The 23,079-nt window shown below is 38.6% G+C and overlaps 1 protein-coding gene across 1 annotated transcript; it reads right to left on the bottom strand.

The window, feature by feature from the left end:
• Nucleotides 1–464: 464 nt before the first annotated feature.
• LOC127675585 (uncharacterized) lies at nucleotides 465–2,044 on the bottom strand. Its single transcript, XM_052171647.1, has 2 exons — nucleotides 2,016–2,044; nucleotides 465–1,182 (listed from the first exon to the last, which is right to left on the bottom strand). Exons 1-2 carry the CDS (start codon nucleotides 2,042–2,044, stop codon nucleotides 465–467), a joined length of 747 nt encoding a protein of 248 aa, XP_052027607.1.
• Nucleotides 2,045–23,079: the final 21,035 nt, after the last annotated feature.

Here is a 23,079-nt window from a genome sequence, read left to right as displayed (position 1 = left end):
CAGAGGCTGTAAGCATGCTCAGTGAACAATGTCTCTTTCTGCCTTTATGAAACTGTAACTTTCAGAGGTGCCAAAGGTTGGATATACTGCTCTACATTGAATATATATTAGGAGTTTAGATTCTTGACCTTGATATGCTTTCCCACTCATGTGAGTGGGTTTTGTTTGTTTGTATGTTCGCTTGCTTGCTTCCTTGTTTTTGAAGAAAACTCTCACCTTATGTTTGGTTCTTTGGTTTATGGCATTTTCATTTCTTCACTACCTTTTCAGCAATAGGAAGTCAGCAAGAACTGAACACATCATCATAGAATACAGAGTTTAGGATGTGAATATCTTTGAAAAATAGAACACATTCAACAAGCAGAAGGCAAATGCTTAATAAAAATACCAAAACATCAATGCAATACTTTTATTTTAAATAAGTACACCAGTACAGGAGTACGGTGTGTGTGCATGAAATGTTGTCAGGTTGTCTGCTGGCACATTGGGCAAACACCAGAACCATCGTTTATGGTGCTGTCCTCAGATTGTGTGTAAGCATGCTGGGCATTCAGCTTTCTCTTAACTCTCAGTGCCCTTATCTCAAAGATGAACATAATTATACTGAAGAGTGACAGGGTGGTTGTTAGGAGACCCAGTGGAAACACATGAGTGCTGTGTTTTTTAATCAGGGCTTCTTTCTTAACTGGAAAGTATGGTGGAAAGTCAAGGGTGGTTTCACCATAAAAATCTGCTACATGGTTCCAGGTCACAGAAATAATGGTACAAATGCTGCTGAGGATCAGAATAAAGATAGAGCACTTGTAGCACACTATCTGAATCTCAGGGACTGAGGCTTTGATTATGCTGACCCTGATGGCTGCTGAGGTAAAAAACACAACAACAGGTTTTATCAGCATTGCCAGGAATATCAGATTCCGTGCACATTGAAATTCAGGTGAAATTGTCCAGGTTGAGTTGACAGGTCTGTGTACCAGAATTTTGGTACCAGTACCAGAGTAGTTAACTTCACAGTGGTAATAAGCTTCCCAGAGTCCGATGTAAACAAGCTGGATGACCTTACTGTCGAATTCCCAGAGGCGCCAGTATTTGCTACTTGCAAGGATCATTCCGAGGCCTGAAGATAATAAGCTGCAAAGGAAGCCTGTCACTCGGAAGATCCACTCCTTAACCCCTGCAAATCTGAAGATAAAACAGGAACATGATATGTGAAGAAAGTACCAAGTCATGGTTTGCAGAGTATGAAGTACTCATTAATTGCACTTGATGAGAGAATGCTAATCTCCTACCATAGGTTGTATGCTAAATTCAATCTGTAGAGCATCAAGACTACAAAATGCATGTCAAATATAAGGAATCATGGATAGGAGCATTCTGTATCTATTTATTCAATATTGTACTTGTGAACATTGACTTTATTTAGGTGCAACATATAAAGTCTCTTGAGGTGTTTGGTTGATGCAATATCATCTTTGACACAAAAGATACACTTCATATTAATATTATGAAGCAACTTATCTATAATTTTTGTCAATGCAGACTTATTAGTGTAATAAAAAGAAAATGAGAAAATCATGCTGAGAGGTCCTTTATTAGAAAGGAAAAGGTATAGTCCTTCAGTAACACCAGGGTAAGGGTCTATAATAGGCATTTTCTTGCCAGGTGGCATTAAATACTAGATACTCAATGTTGCACAGTCTCCCAGGGAATGTTCTTTCTAAAATGGTGACAACACGAGACATGCCACTTGGGACATTAATCAACAAGATAACTTTGGAATTGATGGTAGCTTGGGAATCACCAAAAGATTAGACTTTCCAAGGTTGATCTCATGTAGTAGACCACAGAATGAGTATAATTTGGAGTAGAAATGAAAGCAAGATGCAGAATGGCTTTGTACGAGACAAATTAGCTAGTTAGGCAATGTATGGTATATTGCCCTTTTGTGAACCCTGAGAACACAGACAAACATTTTATAAGAACCAAGTAGAAAGCCTTTATATGTCATACTTTACCTTTTTGTGTTGAGCGTGAAATGATCCATTGGGAGTATGACAATAGCACCAATCTTCTAAGTTACAGGAAATGCTGATCAGAATGGGAGGCACAAGTAGTGGTAAAGGATCTGATGAAAGACATCCTGTGAAGCAAAAGTTTCTGCTCAGAACAAAGCCTTGTTGACTGTTGGGCTCTCACAAACATTTCCATTAATAAATCATGTTTTAAAATTATAGAAGGAAACTTCCCTAACCTAAAGAAAGAGATGCCCATGAACAAACAAGAAGCCCACAGAACTTCAAATAGATTGGACCAGAACAGAAATTCCTCCTGCCACATAATAATCAAAATACCAAACGCACTAAACAAAGAAAGAATATTAAAAGTAGTAAGAGAAAAAGTTCAGGTAACAAATAAAGGCAGACCTATCAGAATTACACCAGACTTCTCACCAGAGACCATGAAAGCTAGAAGATCCTGGGCATATGTCATACAGACCCTAAGAGAACATAAATGTCAGCCCAATTTACTATACTCAGAAAATCTCTCAATTACCATAGACAGAGAAAAAAAGACATTCCACAACAAAAGCAAATTTACACAATATCTTTCCACAAATCCAGCTCTACAAAGGATAATGGATGGAAAATACCAACACAAGGCTGGAAACTACACCCTAGAAAAAGCAATAAAGTAATGGCATTTCAACAAACCCTAAAGAAGAAAGCCATACAAACAGAATTTCACCTCTAACAAAGAAGATAACAGTAAGCAACAATCACTTTCCCTTAATATCTCTTAGTATCAATGGTCTTAATTCTCCAATAAAAAGGCATAGACTAACAGACTGGATACTTTAAAAGGACCCAACATTTTGCTGTATACATGAAACTCACCTTAGTGTCAAAGGCAGTGACTACTTCAGAGTCAAAGGTTGGAAAACAATTTTCCAAGCAAATGGTCCCAAGAAACAAGCTGGAGTGGCCTTTCGATTTATTGGATAAAATTGACTTCCAACCAAAAGTTGTCAAAAAGATATGGAGGGATACTTCATACTTACCAAAGCAAAAGTCTACCAAGACTACCTCTCAATTCTGAACATCTACACTTCAAATGCAAGGGCACCCACATACATAAAAGAAACTTTACTAAAGGTCAAAGCACACATCGCACCCCACATAATAATAGTGGGAGACTTCAACAGCCCACTCTCAACAATGGACAAAACATGGAAACAGACATTAAGCAGAGACACAGTGAAACTGACTGAAGTTATTGACCAAATGGATCTAACAGATATTTATAGAACATTCCATCCTAAAGCAAAAGAATATACCTTCTTCTCAGCACCTCATGCTACTACAAAACTGACCATACATTAGGTACCAAAACAGGCCTCAACAGATACAGAAATATTGAAATTATTCCATGCACCTTATCAGATCACCACGGCCTAAAGCAGGTCTTAAATTCAAATAAACACAATGGAAAACACACATATACATGGATTTTGAACAATGGTCTTCTCAATGATAGCTTGGTTAAGGAAGAAAATCAAGAAAAAAAATTAAAGACATTTTAGAATTTTTTTAATTTTTATTTTTGTGATTTATTTTTTGTTTTTTCCAATGTATTGTTATTTTATTCGATATAGTTTTTATTTACATTTCAAATGATTTCCCCCTTTCTGGTCCCCCACTCCCCAAAAGTCACATAAGCCCCCTTTGCTCCCCCTGTTCAATAGAAATTGGAAAGGAAGAAGTCAAAATATCACTATTTGCAGATATTATGATCATATATATAAGCGACCACAAACCTTTCACCATAGAACTCCTAAAGCTGATAAAAAAAACTTCAGCAAAGTGGCTGGATATAAAATTAACTCAAACAAATCAGTAGCCTTCCTCTACTCAAAGGATAAGCAAGATGAGAAAGAAATTAGGGAAATGATAACCTTCACAATAGTCCCAAATAATATTTCATACCCAGGTGTGACCCGACCAAAGCAACAGAAAGATCTGTATGATAAGAACTTCAAGCCTCTGAAGAAAGAAATTGACGAAGATCTCAGAAGATGGAAAGATCTTCCATGTTCATAGATTGGTAGGAGCAATATAGAAAAATGGCCATCTTGCCAAAAGCAATCTACAGATTCAGTACAATCCCCATCAAAAGCCCTAATGAATTCTTCATAGACCTAGAAAGAGCAATTCTCAAATTCATATGGAAAAACAAAAAAACCAGGATAGCAAAAACTATTCTCCACAACAAAAGATCTTCTAGGGGAATCACATTCCCCGACTTCAAGCTCTACTCCTGAGCAATAATAGTAAAAACTATATGGTATTTGTATGGAGAAATGCAGGAAGATGAATGGAATAGAATTCAAGACCCAGAAAAGAAACCCCACACCTATGGTCACTTGATAAATGACAAAGGAGCTAAAAACAGCCAGTGGAAAAAAGACAGCATTTTTAAGAAATGGTGCTGGATCAACTGGAGATTAGCATGCAGAAAAATGCAAATCAACCCATTCTTGTAAAAAGCTCAAGTCCAAGTGGATCACACATAAAACCAGACACACTGAAGCTTATAGAGGAGAGAGTGGGGATGAACACTGAACACATGGGCACAAGGGAAAAGTTCCTGGATATAATATCAATGGCTTATGCTCTAAGAACAAGAATCAACAAATAGGACCTCATAAAACTGCAAAGTTTTTGTAAGGCAAAGGACGCTGTTAATAGGGCAAAACAGCAACCAACAAATCGGGGAAAAAATCTTTACTAATCCATACATCTGAATGAGGGCTAATATCCAATGTATACAAGAACTCAAGAAGTTAGAATCCAGAGATTCAAATAACCCCATTAAAAATGGGGTGCATAGCTAAACAGAGAATTTTCAACTGAGGAAACACGAATGGCCCTGAAGCATCTAAAGAAATGTTCAGCATCCTTAGTTATCAGGGAAGTGCAAATCAAAACAACCCTGAGATTCCACCTCATACCAATCAGAATGGCTAAGATGATAAACTCAGGGGACAGCAGATGCTGGAGAGGATGTGGGGAAAGAGGAACACTTCTCCATTGTTGGTGAGATTGCAAGCAGGTAAAACCACTCTTGAAATCAGTTTGGCCATTCCTCAGAAAATTAAACATAGTACTCCCTGAGGACCCAGCTAAAGCATTCCTGGGCATATACTCAGAAGAGGCTCCAACATGTAATAAGGACACATGCTCCACTATGTTCATAGCAGCCTTATTTTTAATAGCCAGAGCTGGAAAGAACCCAGGTTCCTTCAACAGAGGAATGGATACAGACATTGTTGTGTGTCTGTGTGTGTGTGTGTGTATGTATGTATATATATATATATATATATATATATGTGTGTGTGTGTGTGTGTGTGTATACACACAACATGTGTACATATTATATAGCATGGAGCATATAGTATATAGTATGTATACATTATATATATATGTATGTGCACACACACACACAACAGTATCCCATTGTATATATACATATACACACAATAAGATACTATTCAGCTATTAAAATGAATGATTTCATGAAATTCTTAGGGAAATGGTTGGAACTTGAAAGTGTCATCCTGAGTGAGGTAACCCAATCACAAATGAACACACATGGTATGCACTCACTGATAGGTGGATGGTAGCCCAAAAGCTCAAAATAAACTATTCACAGACCACAGGAAGCTCAATAAGGAAGACTGAAGTAGGGTTGCTATAGTTCCTGTGGGAAACGGAATAAAATACTCACAGGAGCAATAATGTAGACAAAGTGTGTGGTAGAGACTGAAGGATAGGACACCCAGAGACTACCCTACCTGGTGATGCATCCTATGAACCGTAACCAAAACCCACGACTATTATGGATCACAAGATGTACATACTGAAACTAGCCTGTTATGTTTGCCTCTGGAGGGGCACTGCCAGAGCCTTACACATACAGAGGCAGATGCTAACAGTTAACCATTGGACTGGGCATGGTGTCCCCAGTGGAGGAGTTGGAGGGCAGACAGGAGGAGCTGAAGTGGTTTACAGCCCCTTGGCAAGAACCATGAGGTCAGCCCCAACAATGAGTAGTTGGGAGTGGGTCTGGTAGAGGGACATACACTTGGATGTAGGGGGTGGCAAGAGGGGTTGAGGGTTTTGGGGGAGGGGAGAAACCAGGAAAGGTTTTAGCATTTGAAATGCAAGTGAAGATTATATTCAATAAAAAAAAAAGAAAAAAATATGTTTTGCATAGTTAAAATCTACTTTAAGCATTCCAGAATATTAATGAGACCCCATTGTTCACCACACTATTATCATTCTCAAGCAACACTTAGTGAAATAACACAGAGTCACTAACCCACATGTGTAACATCAGTAAGTTATACACTGCAGAACCTGAAGTAACAATATTACCACATTGGGCCTTTGGCCCTCAGGACATTCAGAAACATGTACTCAAAGGGAAGGGATGTCTAACAGTAGGCAGATCTAAATGTCAGAGGCCTTCTTTGGCATTCTCTGTCTTAGGATAGTGAAGGTAATTAATGAAAACCTCATAGAAAATATACATTTCTTACCTTTTTGTCTCTCTTCTAGGAAGTCCAAATGTTATCAACTGCCAGCATTAAGAGGAATAAGTAGCTGTACACATTCTTATGTTTCCGTGACTACAATTGTTAGATAATTACTTCTGAGCAATGACCTGTTTTCAATGGATAAAAATGAAATGCTGAAAAGAAGTCCCTATCATTAGATTTTTTCTTTAGTCATACATCAAATATCCTCTGTAATTTATTACATACTGTGAAGACTATTTTTGGTTACTCTTTTGAATATGTTGGAAGTAATTAAAACACAAATGACTGAACAAGCCTCTAAGTATTTTTTTAAATGAAATCATTTTATGTCCAATGTTTTACTTCTATTCCACACCTTTCATGTGAGAGAATAAACCTTTAATACAGATCTTCTGAGATGACAAGATCCACCATGAATCTGGAGCAAACATGGTCCTGGCAGCCTATATAATGGACATGGATGGAATTTGTTATCTTTGCCTGCTTGCTCTCATTATGGATAGCAAATCCATTCATTGTTTTTATTGTTCAAATCTTAATTACATAAAACCTAACAGCCCTAATGCATTGAAAACACTACAAAATGATATATACTTCTTTCTTTACTTTTTTTTTTATCATTACATGCTTTACTTTTTTTTTTTACCTCCTCCCACTTCCCTGTCCTGGTATTCCCCTACACTGCTGACTCTAGCTTTTCCAGGACCAGGGGCCTCTCCTCCATTTGATGTCTAACAAGGCCTTCCTCTGCTGCCTATGTGTCTGGAGCCATGGGTAACACCATGTATACAATCTGGTTGATGTTTTTGTCCCTGGAAGCTCTGAGAGTACTGGGTGGGTCATATCATTGTTCCTCCTATGGCACTGCAAAACCCTTCAGCTCCTTGGGTCCTTTCTCTAGCTCCCCCATTAGGGACCCTGTGGAAAATTCAATTGTTGGCTGAGAGTGTCCCCCTCTGTATTTGCCATGCACTAGCAGAGTCTCCCAGGTGACAGCTATATCTGGCTCCAGTCAGCAAGTACTTGTGGGCATCGATAATAGTGTCTGGGTTTTGTTACTGAATATGGGATGGATCACTAGGTAGGGTAGTCTCTCAATGGTCTTTCCCTCAGACGCTGTTCCATACTTTGTCTCTGTATCTCCTTCTGTGAGTATTTTGTACCCCCTTCTGAGAAGGACCAGAGTATCCATACTTTGTTTTTCCTTCTTCTTGGGCATCATTTGATATGTGAAATGGGTCTTGGGTATTCTAACCTTCTTGGCTAAAATCCACTTAACAGTGTGTGGATACTATGTGATTTTTGTGTTTGGGTTACCTCACTTAGGATAACATTTTCCAATTCCACCCTTTTGCCTATGAATATCATGTATTCATTGTTTTTAATTGCTGAGTAGTATTCCACTGTGTAAATATATCACATTTTCTGTGTTCATTCCTCCATTGAGGGACATCTGGTTTCTTTCCACCTTCTGGCTATTATAAATAAGGCTGCTATGAACATAATGGAGCATGTGTCCTTATTACATGCTGAGAAATCCTCTGGGTATATGCCCAGGACTGGTATAATAGGATCCTCTGGTAGTATCATGACCTGTTTACTGAGGAACCACCAAACTGTTTTCCAGAGTGGCTGTATCAGTTTGCAATACCACCATCAGTGGAGGAGTATTCCTTTTTCTCCACATCCTCACCAGCACCTGCTGTCTTCTGAGTTTTTGATCTTAGCCATTCTGACTGGTGTGAAATCTCAAGGTTGTTTGATTTGCATTTTCCTGATGAACTGGGGATATTAAAATTTTCCTTACATGCTACTCAGACATTTGATATTCCTCAGGTGAAAATTCTTTGTTTAGCTTTGTATCCCATTTTTTAAATAGGGTTCTTTGGCTCTCTGGAGTCTACCTTCTTGAGTTCTTTGTATATATTGGATATTAGCCCTCTGTCAGATGTAAGGTTGGTTAAGATCTCCCAATTTGTTCATCGCTGTTTTGTCCTATTTACAGTTTCCTTTGCCTTACAGAAACTTTGTAATTTTATAAGGCCCCATTTGTCAATTCTTGATCTTTAAGCATAAGCTACTGGTGTTCTGTTCAGGAAAATTTCCCCTTTGCCCATGTGCTCAAGGCACTTCCCCAGTTTCTTTTCTATTAGTTTTATATTGTCTGGTTTTATGTGGAGGAGCTTGAAGCACTTGGACATGAGCTTAATACAAGGAGAAATAATGAATCCATTTGCATTCTTCTGCATGCTTACCTCAAGTTGAACCAGCACCATTTGTTGAAAAGGCTATTTTTTTCCCACTGGATGGTTTTAGATCCTTTGTCAAAGATCAAGTGACCATAGGTGTGTGGACTCATTTCTGGGTCTTCAATTCTATTCCATTGATCTACTTGTCTGTCACTATACCAATACCATGCACTTTTTAACACTGTTGCTCTGTAGTACTGCTTGAGGTCGGGGATACTGATTCCCCCAGAAGGTCATTTACTGTTATATTTTTGCATTTTTTAAGGTGTGGTTTCCCGCCTTGTGTTGGTATTTTCCTCCCATTATCCTTTGTAGAGCTGGATTTGTGGAAAGTTATTGTGTAAATTTGCTTTTATCATGGAATGTCTTCTTTTCTCTGTCTATGGTAATTGAATGTTTTGTTGGGTATACTAATCTGGGCTGACGTTTATGCTCTCTTAGTGTCTGTATGACATCTGCCCAGGATCTTCTAGCTTTCATAGTTTCTGGTTTCCTTTTGACCTATTTTTGTTGTCTAATTGCTCAAGCTAGAATTTCAAGTAATATATTCAACAAATATGGAGACAGAGGGGAGCATTGTCAAGTCCATGATTTTAGTGGGATTGCTTCGAGTTTCTCTCCATTTACTTTTATGTTGGCTACCAGTTTGCTGTATATTGCTTTTACTATGTTTAGGTATGGGCCTTGAATTATTGTCCTTTCCAAGACTTTTACATGAAAGGATACTGAATCTTGTCAAATGCTTTTTCAGTATCTAATGAAATGACCATCTGGTTTATTTATTTATTTATTTATTTATTTATTTATTTATTTATTTATTTTTTGTATTCTAAAGGTTAATCTTATTTATTTATTTATTTTATTCAATGTATTCTTTATTTACATTTCAAATGATTTCCCATTTTCTGGGTCCCCTCTCCCCGCAAGTCCCATAAGCCTTCTTCCCTCCCCCTGTTCCTCCATCAAGTCCTTCCCACTTCCCTGTTCTGGTTTTGCCCTATACTGCTAAACTGAGTCTTTCCAGAACCAGGGGCCACTCCTCCGTTCTTGTACATCATTTGATGTGTGGATTATGTTTTGGGTATTACAATTTTCTAGGCTAATATCCACTTATTAGTGAGTGCATACCATGATTGATCTTTTGAGACTGGGTTACCTCACTTAGTATGATGTTCTGCAGCTCCATTTGTCTAAGAATTACATGAATTCATTGTTTCTAATGGCTGAACAGTACTCCATTGTGTATATATACCACATTTTTTGCATCCATTCTTCTGTTGAGGGATACCTGGGTTCTTTCCAGCTTCTGGCCATTATAAATAGGGCTGCTATGAACATAGTGGAGCATGTATCCTATTACCTGCTGGGGAATCCTCTGGGTATATGCCTAGGCGTGGTATAGCAGGATCCTCCAGAAGTGATGTGCCCAGTTTTCTGAGGAACTGCCAGACTGATTTCCAGAGTGGTTATACCAATTTGCAACCCCATCAGTTTCTGATGTTATATCTGATAATAATTCTGATTTTGTTAGTATGGATACTTTCTCTGAGCCCTCTGGTTAGTGGGGCTAAGGGTTTATCTATCTTGTTGATTTTCTCAAAGAAATAGCTCCTGGTTTTGGTGATTCTTTGTATAGTTCTTTTTGTTTCTATTTGGTTGATTTTATCCCTGAGTTTAATGATTTCCTGCCTTCTACTCCTCTTGGGTGTGCTTGCTTCTTTTTGTTCTAGAGATTTCAGGTGTGCTGTTAAGCTGCTAGTGTATGCTCTCTACAGCTTCTTTTTGGATTCACACAAGGCTATGAGTTTTCCTCTTAGCACTGCTTTCCTTGTGTCCCTTCAAGTTGGGTATGTTGTGCCTTCATTTTTCATTAAATTCTAAAAGGGTTTTGATTTATTTCCTTATTTCTTCCTTGACCAAGGTATCATTGAGTAGATCATTATTCAACTTCCATGTGTATGTGGGCTTTCTGTTGTTTTTGTTGCTATTGAAGACCACCCTTACTCCACAGCGATCTGACAGGAGGCATGGGAGTAATTCAGTCTTTTTATATTTGTTGAAGTCTGTTTTGTGGCCAATTATATGGTCAACTTTGGAGAAGGTATCATGAGGTGCTGAGAAGAAGGTATATTCTCTTGATTTAGGAGGAAATATTCTGTAGGTGTCTATTAAATCCATTTAGTCCAAAACTTCTCTTAGTTTCATGTATCTCCATTTAATTTGTGTTTACCTGACCTGTCCATTGAGGAGAAAAGTGTGTTTAAGTCACCAACAATTATTGTGTGAGGCACAATGTGTGCTTTAGTCATGTTTCTTTTACAAATGAGTGTACCCTCCTATTTGGAGCATAAATGTTCAGAATTGAGAGTTCTTGTTGGTAGATTTTTCCTTTGATGGGTATAAGTGTCCTTCCTTGTCTTTTTTAGTGACTTGGTTGAAAGTCTATTTTATTGGATATTTGAATTGCTATTTCACTTTGCTTCCAGGGACCATTTACTTGGAATTTTTTTCTAGCCTTTTACTCTGAGGTCGTGTTTGTCTTTGAAACTGAGATGTGTTTCTTGTATGGAGCAAAATTCAGGGTCCTCTATATGTATCCATTCTGTTAGTCTATGTCTTTTTATAGGGGAATTGAGTCCAATGATGTTAAGAGATATTAAGGACTAGTGATTGTTGCTTCCTGTTATTTTTGATGTAATTTTTATGTTTGTGTGGTTATCTTTTGGGGGGGTTGATGGAAGAAGATTAATTTATCACTTTTTCTAGTGTGTAGATTCCCTCATTTTACTTGTGTTTTCCATTCATTGTCCTTTGAAGGGCTGGATTTGTGGAAAGATATTGTGCAAATTTGTTTTTGTCATGGAATACCTTGGTTTCTCCCTCTATGAAAATTGAGAGATTTGCTGATAATAGCAGCCTGGGTTGGCAGTTGTGTTCCCTTAGGGTCCATATGACATCTGCTCAGGCTCTTCTGGCTTTCATGGTCTCTGGTGAGAAGTCTGGTGTAATTCTAATAGGTCTACCTTTTTATGTTACTTGAGCTTTTCCCCTTACCGCTTTTAGTATTCTTTCTTTGTTTAGTGCATTTGACATTTTAATTATTATGAGATAGAAGGAATTTCTTTTCTTGTCAAACCTATTTGGAGTTCTGTAGGCTTCCGACATGTCCATGGGAATCTCTTTCTTTAGGTTAGGAAAGTTTTCTTCTAAAATTTCGTTGAAGACATTTATTGGCCCTTTAAATTGGAAATCTTCACTCTCTTCTATACCTATAATCTTTAGGTTTGGTCTTCTCATTTTGTCCTGGATTTCTTGGATGCTTTTGGTCAGGAGCTTTTTCCAATTTGCATTTTCTTTGACTGTTGTGTCAATGTTTTCTATGGTATCTTCTGCATCTGAGATTCTCTCTTCTATCCCTTGTATTCTCTTGTCGATGGTTGCATCTGCAACTCCTGACATCTTTCCTGGGTTTTCTATGTCCTGAGTTGTTTCCCTTTGTGATTGCTTTATTGCTTCTACCTCCATTTTTAGATTCTAGATGGTTTTGTTCAATCCCTTCACCTGTTTTGCTGTGTATTCCTGTAGTTCTTTAAGGACTTCTCCCTGTTTACTTGTGTTCTCCTGTCTTTCTTTAAGGGAGTTATTTATGTCCTACTTGAAGCCCTCTATCAGCATCATGAGATGTGATTTGAAATTCAAATCTTGCTTTTTAGGTGTGTTGGGGTATCCAGGACATGCTGTCATGGGAGAATTGGGTTTGGATGGTACCATGATGCCTTGATTTCTCTTAGAAACTTTCCTACATTTGCCTTTTGCCATCTGGTTACCTCTGGTGTTAGTTGGTCCTGCTGTCTCTGGCTGGTGCTTGTCCCTCCTGTGTGCCTGCCATCCTGTCTCAACACCTGAGGCTGACCAGCTCTCCCCTGGCACAGAGTTCTGTGGCATTGCCCACCTCCTGGCTTGAGGTGGGGCCCTAGTGGACCAAGTCCCAATTGATCTTATACTCGGGTGCTCCCTGCATGCCTGGCTGTAAAAGCCTGATCAGTTGCAGGAGTGATGATGGTGGCCTCACTTCTTTTTTTTTTCTTTTGGTTTTTTCGAGACAGGGTTTCTCTGTGTAGCCCTGGCTGTCCTGGAACTCACTCTGTAGACCAGGTTGGCCTGGAACTCAGAAATCTGCCTGCCTCTGCCTCCCAGAGTGCTAGGATTACAGGTGTGTGCCACCACTGCCCAGCCGGTGGCGTCACTTCTAACCACAGGACTACCTGTAGAGCAGATGTCTCCTCGCAAGATAGGTGCACAGATGGATCTAGCAGTGCTGCCCAGCTCCTGGGTGCAGGTGGGACCCTGGTGGACCATGTTCCAAGTTATCTTATACTCGGGTGTTCCCTGAGTACCTGGCCACACGTGTCTGCTCAGCCACAGGAGCAAAGATCAGCAAAACTCTCAATTAACATAGATGGAGAAACCAAATTATTCCATGACAAAAATAAATTTACATAATATCTTTAAATAAATCCAGCCCTACAAAGGATATTAGATGAAAAACTCCAACACAAGGAGGGAAACTACACCCTAAAAAAAAGCAATAAAGTAATCTTTCAACAAACTCAAAAGAAGATAGCCACAGAAACATATTTCCACCTCTAACAGCAAAAATAACAGGTAGAAACAAGCACCTTTCCTTAATATCTCTTAGCACCAGTGGACTCAGTTCCCCAATAGAAAGAAATAGACTAAGAGACTAGATATATAAACAGGACCCAGCATTTTGCTGCATAAAAGAAACACACCACAGTGGCGAAGACAGACACTGCCTTAGAGTAAAAGACTGGAAAAATATTTCCAAGCAAATGGTTTCAAGAAACAAGCTGTAAAAGCCATTCAAATATTGAATATATTGGACTCCCCCCCCCCCCCGCACCCCAGCACCACTCCTTTCTGTCAGATGTGTTAGACCTGCACCACATCTGGCACAGAGAAGGCCCTACTCCCTGATACTCTCTAGAGAACCAACAGGAGCATAGCATTAGGTAAGAATCACCTCCAACACCCTAGAGCCCTGGAACTGCTCTGCTCTGGGACTCACTACCCAGAAACCTCCCAATCACCATTCACCTTCCTCCCCTTCTACCCATCCGTCCTCCCCCATCACCATCCCTTTCCATCGGATGTGGTAGAAGTGCACAACATTTGGCACGGAGAGGTCCAATCTTCCTGATACTCTCTAGAGAACCAATAGGAGCAGGGCATTGAGAATTGGCAGGAGCAGTCATTTGAGAACTGGCAGCATCAGAGCATTAGAACAGACAGAAGCGGGGCACTCAAGAACCAGCATCAACAGGGCATTCGAGATCCTTTAGCAGCTGATCATTTGATAAATAGCAGCCGGCAGGGCATTCAACTCTTGCCAAGTCTGCCAGAAGGGAGACCCCATCACCTGATACTTCCTGGAGAATCAACTGTTTGCAGACCATTGGGCAGAAAGAGAATCCCAGGAGTACAGAAACACAGGCCTGAAGGACAGAGAAGATAGAGCCAGCAAGACCAGTTAACACCAGAGATAATGAAATAGCTAAAGGCAAATGCAAGATCATTACCAACAGAAACCAAGGCAACATGGCAAGATCCGAACCCAGTTCTCCCACAACAGCAAATCCTGAATACTCCATCATATCTGAATAGCGAGAACTAGATTTAAAGTCACATCTCAAATCGCTGATGGAGGACTTCAAGAAAGACAGAAATAACTCCCTTAAAGACATACAGGAGAGCATGGGTCAACTTTCAGAAGACCTTAAAGAGGAATCACAAAAAATCCCTAAAAGAAACACAGGAGAAAGGAGCAGGCCATGGCTGTCTCCAGAGGGGCCATGCCAGAGCCCTACAAATACAGAGGCCCAAACTAGCAACCAACTATTGGACTGGGCTTGGGGTCCCCAACGGAAGATTTAGAGGGTGGTCCAGATGAGCTGAAAGGGTTTATAGCCACATGGGAAGAACAATGACTTCGGACACCCAGATACCCCAAGACTCCCAGGGAGTACACATGGTTCCAGCCAAAAATGTGGCAAAGGAATGCCTTATTGGCATCAGTGGGAGGAGTGGTCTTTGGTCAGGTAAAGGCTCAATAGAGGTCCCCAACAAAGGGAAACAGATGAAGGGAGGTGGGAGTGTATCGTGTAAAGGGGCAGATACATGGAGACAGGGGGTGGGAGAAAGGGTAGGGAATCTTTGGGGAGGGGGGCTTTTGGGAGTGGGGAAATTGGGAAAGATTTTACCATTGGCAATGTAAATGAAGAAGATACTTAATTAAAAAAAAGTAAAGGAAAAGAAGAAAATAATTTAACGAGATAAAGGGTACAGATTCTGATGGGATTAGAAATTATAATCAAAATATTTTGTATGAAATTCCTTTATTTTTAATAAAAAGAAAAGAAAAAAGAAAAAATGATGTCAGAATGGTCAGAGAGTCAGAAAAAAAAAAAAAGAAACACAGGAGAATGTGGGTCAAAGGTAAAAGCCTTTAAAGAGGAAACACAAAAAATCCTTAATGAATTTCAGGAAAAAAACAAACAAGTGAAGGAACTAAACCAACTATCCAGGATCTAAAATTGAAAATAGAATCAATAAAGAAATCACAAAGTAAGACATCTGTGAAGATAGAAAACCTTGGAAAGAATTCAGGAGTCATAGGTGCAAGCATCAACAACAGAATGCAAGAGATAAAAGAAAGAATCTCGGATGCTGAAGATTTGATAGAAAACATTGACTCAACAGTCAAAAACAATGCAAAATGCAAAAATCTTGTAACCCAAAACACCCAGGAAATCCAGCACACAATGAGAAGACCAAACCTACAGATTAGAGCTATGAAAGAAAGCAAGGATTTGCACCTTAAAGGGCAGTAAATATATTCCACAAAATTATAGAAGAAAGCTTCCCTAACCTAAAGAAAGAGATGCCCATGAACATACAGGAAGCATACAGAACTCCAGACTGGACCACAGCAGAAATCCCTCCCATCACATAATAATCAAAACACCAAATTCACTAAACAAAGAAAGAATATTAAAAGCAGTGAGAGAAAAAAGGCAAGTAACATATAAATGCAGACCTATCAGAATTATACCAGACTTCTCAGCAGAGACTATGAAAGCCAGAAGAGCCTGGGTAGATGTCATACAGACCTAAAGAGAACATAAATGTCAGCCCAGACTACTATACCCAGCAAAACTCTCAATTACAATAGATGAAAAAAACAAGACATTCCATGACAAAAGCAAATTTACACAGTATCTCTCCACAAATCCAGCTCTGCAAAGGATAATGGGTAGAAAATACAAACACAAGGCAGCAAACCACACTGCAGAAAAATCAATAAGGCAACCTTTCAACAAACCCAATAGAATATAGCTACACAACCAGATTTTCACCTTTAACTAAGAAGAAAACAGTAAGCAATAATCACTTTTCCTTAATATCTCTTAATATCAATGGTCTTGATTACCCTATAAAAGACATAGACTAACAGACTGGATAGGTAAACAGGACCCAATGTTCTGCTGCATACAAGAAACCCACCTCAGTGACAAAGACAGACACTATTTAAGAGTCAAAGGTTGGAAAACAATTTTCCAAGCAAATGGTCGCAAGAAACAAGCTTGAGTGGCCATTCTTATATCAGATAAAATTGATATTCAACCAAAAGTTGTCACAAAAGATAAGGAGGGACACTTCATGCTGGTCAAAGGAAAAGTCTACCAAGATGAATGCTTGCTCAATTCTGAATATCTATGCTCTGATTACAAGGGCACCCACATTCATAAAAGAAACTTTAATAAATCTCAAAGAACACACCACATCTGACACAATAATAGTGGGAGACTTTAACACCCAACTCTCAACAATGGACAACTCATGAAATCAGAAACTAAACAGAGATACAGTGAAATTAATAAAGTTATGGACCAAATGGATCTAACAGATGTTTATAGAATGTTCCACCCTAAAGCAAAAGAATATACCTTCTTCTCAGCACCTCAAGGTACCTTCTCCAAAGTTCAACCCTAAAGCAAAAGAATATACCTTCTTCTCAGCACCTCATGGTACCTTCTCCAAAATTGACATATAATTGGTCACAAAACAGGCAACAGATACAGAAATATTGAAATTATTCCATGTACCTTATCAGATCACCACAGCCTAAGGCTGGTCTTAAGCACAAACAAAAACAATGGAAAACACACATACACACTAACTATGGACAATGCTCTTCTCAACGATAGCTTAGTCAAGGAAGAAACAAAGAACGAAATTAAAGACTTTGTAGAATTTAATAAAAATGAAGACACATCATACCAGAATTTATGGGACAGATGAACACAGTGCTAAGAGTAAAACCCATAGCTCTGAGTGCCTCCAAAAATAGAATGGAGAGAGTTTGCCCTAACAGCCTGACAGTGCAATTGAAAGCTCTAGAACAAAAGGAAGCAAATAGTACCAAGAGGAGTAGACAGCAGGAAATAATCAAACTTAGTGCCAAAATCAACCAAACAGAAACCAAAAACAACTATACAATCAACAAAACAAGGAGCTGGTTCTTTGAAAAAAGCAACAAGATAGATAAACCCTTAGCCAGACTAACCAGAGGGCACAGAGACAACACAAACAAACAAGTGAAGGAACTTAAGAAAACTATCCAGGATCTAAAAATGGAAATAGAAACAATAAAGAAATCACAAAGGGAAACAGCTCCGGATATAGAAAACCCTGAAAAGAAGTCAGGAGTCACCCACATAAAGCCAGACACTCTGAAGCTAATAGAAAAGAAACTGGGGAAGACCCTTGAGGACATTGGTACAGGGGGAAAGTTCCTGAACAGAACACCAATAGCTTATGCTATAAGATCAAGAATTGACAAATGGGACCTCATAAAATTACAAAGTTTCTGTAAGGCAAAGGACACCATCAAAAGGGCAAATCGGCAACCAACAAATTAAGAAAAGATCTTAACCAACCCTACATCAGATAGAGGGCTAATATCCAATATATATAAAGAACTCAAGAAGTTAGACTCCAGAAAACCAAATAACCCTATTAAAAAATGGAGTACAGAGTTAAACAAAGAATTTTCACCTGAAGAACTTCGGATGGTGGAGAAGCATCTTTAAAAAATGCTCAACTTCATTAGCCAGTAAGGAAATGCAAATCAAAACAACCCTGAGATTTCACCTTACACCAGTCAGAATGGCTAAGATTAAAAATTCAGGAGACAGCAGATGTTGGCAAGGATGTGGAGAAAGAGTAATACTCTTCCACTGCTGGTGGGGTTGCAAATTGGTACAACCACTCTGGAAATCAGTCTAGCGGTTCCTCCGAAAACTGGGCACCTCACTTCCAGAAGATCCTGCTATAACACTCCTGGGCATATACCCAGAAGATTCCCCAGCATGTAATAAGGATACATGTTCCACTATGTTCATAGCAGTCCTATTTATAATTGCAAGAAGCTGGAAAGAACCCAGGTATCCCTCAACAGAAGAGTGGATGCAAAAAATGTGGTATATATACACAATGGAGTACTATTCAGCTATTAGAAAAAATGAATTCATGAAATTCTTAGGCAAATGGATGGAGCTCAAGAACATCATACTAAGTGAGGTAACCCAGACTCAAAAGATGAATCATGGTATGCACTCACTAATAAGTGGATATTAACCTAGAAAACTGGAATACCCAAAACATAATCCACACATCAAATGAGGTACAAGAAGAAGGGAGGAGTGGCCCCTGGTTCTGGAAAGACTCAGTGAAGCAGTATAGGGAAAAACCAGAACAGGGAAGTGGGAAGGGTTGGGTGGGAAAACAGGGGGAGGGAAGGGGGCTGATGGGACTTTCGGGGAGTGGGTGTCTAGAAAAGGGGAAATCATTTGAAATGTAAATAAAAATATATCGAATAAAAAAATTTAAAAAAAATCAGGAGTTATATATACAAGCATCAACAACAGAATAAAAGACATAGAAGAAAAAAATCTCAGGTTCTGAAGATATAATAGAAAACATTGGATCAACAATCAAAGAAAATGCAAGATGAAAAATGCTTGTAACCCAAAACAGCCAGGAAATCCAGGACACAATGAGAAGACCAAAACTAAGGATTATAGGTATAGAAGAGAGTGAAAATTTACAACTTAAAGAGCCAGTAAATATCCTCAGAAAAGTTATAGAAGAAAACTTCTCTAACCTAAAGAAAGAGATGCCCGTGAACATAAAAGAAGTCTACAGAACTCCAAACAAAATGGACCAGAAAAGAAAGTCCTCCCATCACATTATAATCAAAACACCAAATGTACTAAACAAAGAATATTAAAAGCAGTAATATAAAAAGATTAAGTCACATATAAAGGCAGACCTAACAGAATTACACCAGACTTCTGACCAGAAAATATGAAAGTTAGAAGATCCTGGGCAGATGTTATACAGACCCTAAGAGAACATAAATGTCAGCCCAGCCTATGATACCCAGTAAAAATCTAAATTACAGTAACCAGAGAAAACTATATATTCTATGACAAAACCAAATTTACACAATATCTTTCCACAAATCCAGCTCTGCAAAGGATAATGGGTGGAAAATCCCAACACAAGAAAGGAAACTCCATCCTAGAAAGAGCAATAAAGCAATCTTCTTTCAACAAACTTAAAAGAAGATAGCCACACAAACAGAATTCCACCTTTAACAATGAAAATAACAGGAAGTGCCAATCACTTTTCCTTAATAGCTCTTAACATCAATGGACTCAATTCCCCAATAAAAAGACATAGACTAACAGACTGGATACATAAGCAGGACCCAGCATTTTGTTGCATACAAGAAATCCACCTCAGTGACAAAGACAGTCACTACCTCAGAGTCAAAGGTAGGAAAACAATTTTCCAAGCAAATGATCCCAAGAAACAAGCTATAAGGGCCATTATTATATTACATAAAATTGACTTTCAACAAAAAGTTGTCAAAAAATAAGGAAGGAAACTCCATACTGGTCAAAAGAAAAATCTACCAGAATGAACTCTCAATTATGAAAATCTATCCTCCAACCGCTAGGGGAACCATATTCATAAAAGAAACTTTAATAAAGCTCAAAGCAGACATTTCACCCCACATAATAATACTGGGAGACTTCAACAGCACACTCTTAGCAATGAACAAATCATGGAAACAGAAAGTTATGAACCAAATGGACCTAACAGATATTTATAAAATATTACATCCTAAAGCAAAAGAATATACCATCCTCTAAGCACCTCATGGTACCTTTTCCAAAATTGACCATATAATTGGTCACAAAACAGCCCTCAACAGATACAGGAATATTGAAATAATAATTCCATGCACCTATCAGAACATGGTGGTCTAAGGCTGCCCTGAAGTTCCAACAAAAACATTCAAAAACACACATACACATGGAAGCTGAACAATGCTACTCAATGATAACTTGGTCAAGGGAGAAATAAAGAAAGAAATTAAAGAAAAATGAAGACACATCGTATCAAACTTATGGACACTGCTAAGAGGATAACTCTTTGCTCTTAGTGCTTCCAAAAAGAAAATTGAGAGAGCTTACACTAGCAGCTTGGAAGCACACCTGAAATCTCTAGAACCAAAAGAAGCAAATGCATCCAAGAGGAGTAAATGGCAGGACATGATCAAACTCAAGGGCAAAATCAACCAAATAGAAACAAAAAGAACTATACAAAGAATCAACAAAACCAGAATCTGGTTCTTTGAGAAAATTAACAAGATAGATAAACTCTCAGCCAGACTAACCAGAGGGAACAGAGGCACTACCCAAATTACTAAAATCAGAAATGAAAAGGGAAACATAACAAAAGTAAATGTGGAAATTTTAAAAAAAAATTATCAAAACCTACTACAAAAGCTTTTACTCAACAAAACTGGAAAATATGGATGAAATGGACAATTTTCTAGACACATACCAGGTGCCAATGTTTCAAGAGGATCATATAAACCATCAAAATAGTCCCATAAGCCCTGAGGAAATAGAAGCAGTAATTAACAGTATTGTAACCAAAAAAAAATCCCAGGACCAGATGGGTTTAGAGGGGAAATCTACCAGACCTTTGAAGAAGATCTAATACCGGTAATCTTCAAACAATTCCACAAAATAAAACACAAGGAACACTACCCAACTCATTCTATGAAGCCACAATAACACTTATACCTAAACCAAACAAGGACCAAATAAGGAAAGAGAGCTTCAGACCAATTTCCCTTATGAACATTGATGCAAAAATACCCAATAAAATTCTTGCCAACTGAACCCAAGAATACATAGAAATAATCATTCACCACAATCAAGTAGGCTTTAGCCCAGGGATGCAGGAATGTTTCAATATATGGAAATCCATCAATGTAATCCACTACAAAACAATCTCAAAGAAAGAAAAAAAAAAACAAATGACCATTCCATTAGATGCTTAAAAGCATTTAACAAAATTCAACATCCCTTCATGTTAAAAGTCTTGGAGAGATCAGGAATTTAAGGCCCATAACTAAACACAGTAAAAGCAATATACAGCAAAAAAAAAGTAGCCAACATCAAACTAAATGGAGAAAAACGAAGCAATCCCACTAATATTGGGGACCAGACTAGACTGCCTACTTTCTCCTTATCTCTTCAATATAGTACTTGAAGTTCTAGCTAGAGCAATTAGACAACAAAAGGTGGTCAATAGGGTACAAATTTGAAAGGAAGAAGTCAAAATATCACTATTTGCAGGTGATATGATCATATACTTAAGTGACCGCCAAAATTCCACCAGATTATTCCTAAAGCTGATAAACAACTTCAGCAAAGTGGCTGTATAGAAAAGTAACTCAAGCAAATCAGTAGATTTTCTCTACTCAAAGGATAAACAAGAGGAGAAAGAAATTAGGGCAGTGATGCCCTTCATAATAGTCTCAAATAATATTACATACAAATAATATTACATACCTTGGTATGACTCTAAACAAGCAAGTAAAAAATCTTTATGACAAGAACTTCAAGAACTTCTTCCTCTGAAGAAAGAAATTGAAGATCTCAGAAGATGGAAAATTCTCCCATGCTCATGGATTAGCAGGATCAATATAGTAAAAATGGCCATCTTGCCAAAAGCAATCTACAGATTTAATGCAATCCCCATCAAAATCCCAAATCAATTCTTCATAGAGCTAGAAAGAGCAATCTGCAAATTCATTTGGAATAACAAAAATCCCATAGTAATGAAAACTATTCTCGACAACAAAAGGAATTCTGGGGAATAATCATCCCTGACTTCAAGCTCTACTACAGAGAAATAGTGATTAAAAAAAAAAACTGTATGATATTGGTACAGAAACAGGAAGGAAGATAAATGGAATAGAATTGAAGACCCAGAAATGAACCCACACACCTATGGTCACTTGATATTTGACAAAGGAGATAAAAACATCCAGTAGAAAAAAGACAGCATTTTTTAACAAATCGTGCTGGATCAACTGGAGACCAGCGTGTAGAAAAAATGCAAACAAATCCATTCTGATCTCCTTGAACAAAGCTCAAGTCCAAGTGAATCAAGGACCTCCACACAAAACCATATGCACTGAATCTAATATTAGAGAAAGTGGAGAAGAACCTTGAACAAGTGGGCACAGGGGAAAATTTCCTGAATAGAACACAAATGGCAGCCTTCCGGTCTCCACCTCTGGATTGGGAACAGCCTGAGCCAAAGCGCCCCATCTCCAAGCAGTGCAGAAGGCCAGCTGTGCACCCAGAGGCCAGCTGCTAGAAGGCACCTTGCACTGGCGAGTCTGTCCAGCCCGGCAGAGCAGAGGATCCAGTCCAGAGGCCTCTGGTGGGAGCCTTCCAGTCTCCAACTCTGGATCAGGAACAGCCTAGGCCACAGCGCTCCATCTTCAGGTAGTGCAGAAGGCCAGCTGTGCACCCAGAGGCCGGCTGCAAGGAGGCAGTTTTCACGGGTGAGTCCTGCATTGACAACAAGACCAACTAACACCAGTGAGAACTAGATGGCAAAAGGCAAACGTAGGAACATTACTAACAGAAATCAAGGCAATATGGCAGCATCTGAACCCAATTCTCCATTAACAGCAAGTCCTGAATTCCCCAACACACCAGAAAAACAAGATTTGGATTTAAAATCACTGGTTGTGATGTTGTTACAAGAACA

The sequence above is a fragment of the Apodemus sylvaticus genome, chromosome X, assembly GCF_947179515.1.
Source record: "Apodemus sylvaticus chromosome X, mApoSyl1.1, whole genome shotgun sequence".
NCBI classification, from domain to species: domain Eukaryota; kingdom Metazoa; phylum Chordata; class Mammalia; order Rodentia; family Muridae; genus Apodemus; species Apodemus sylvaticus.
Note: the sequence above shows the minus strand (reverse complement) of the source record. Positions and strands in the feature narration are given on the sequence as shown.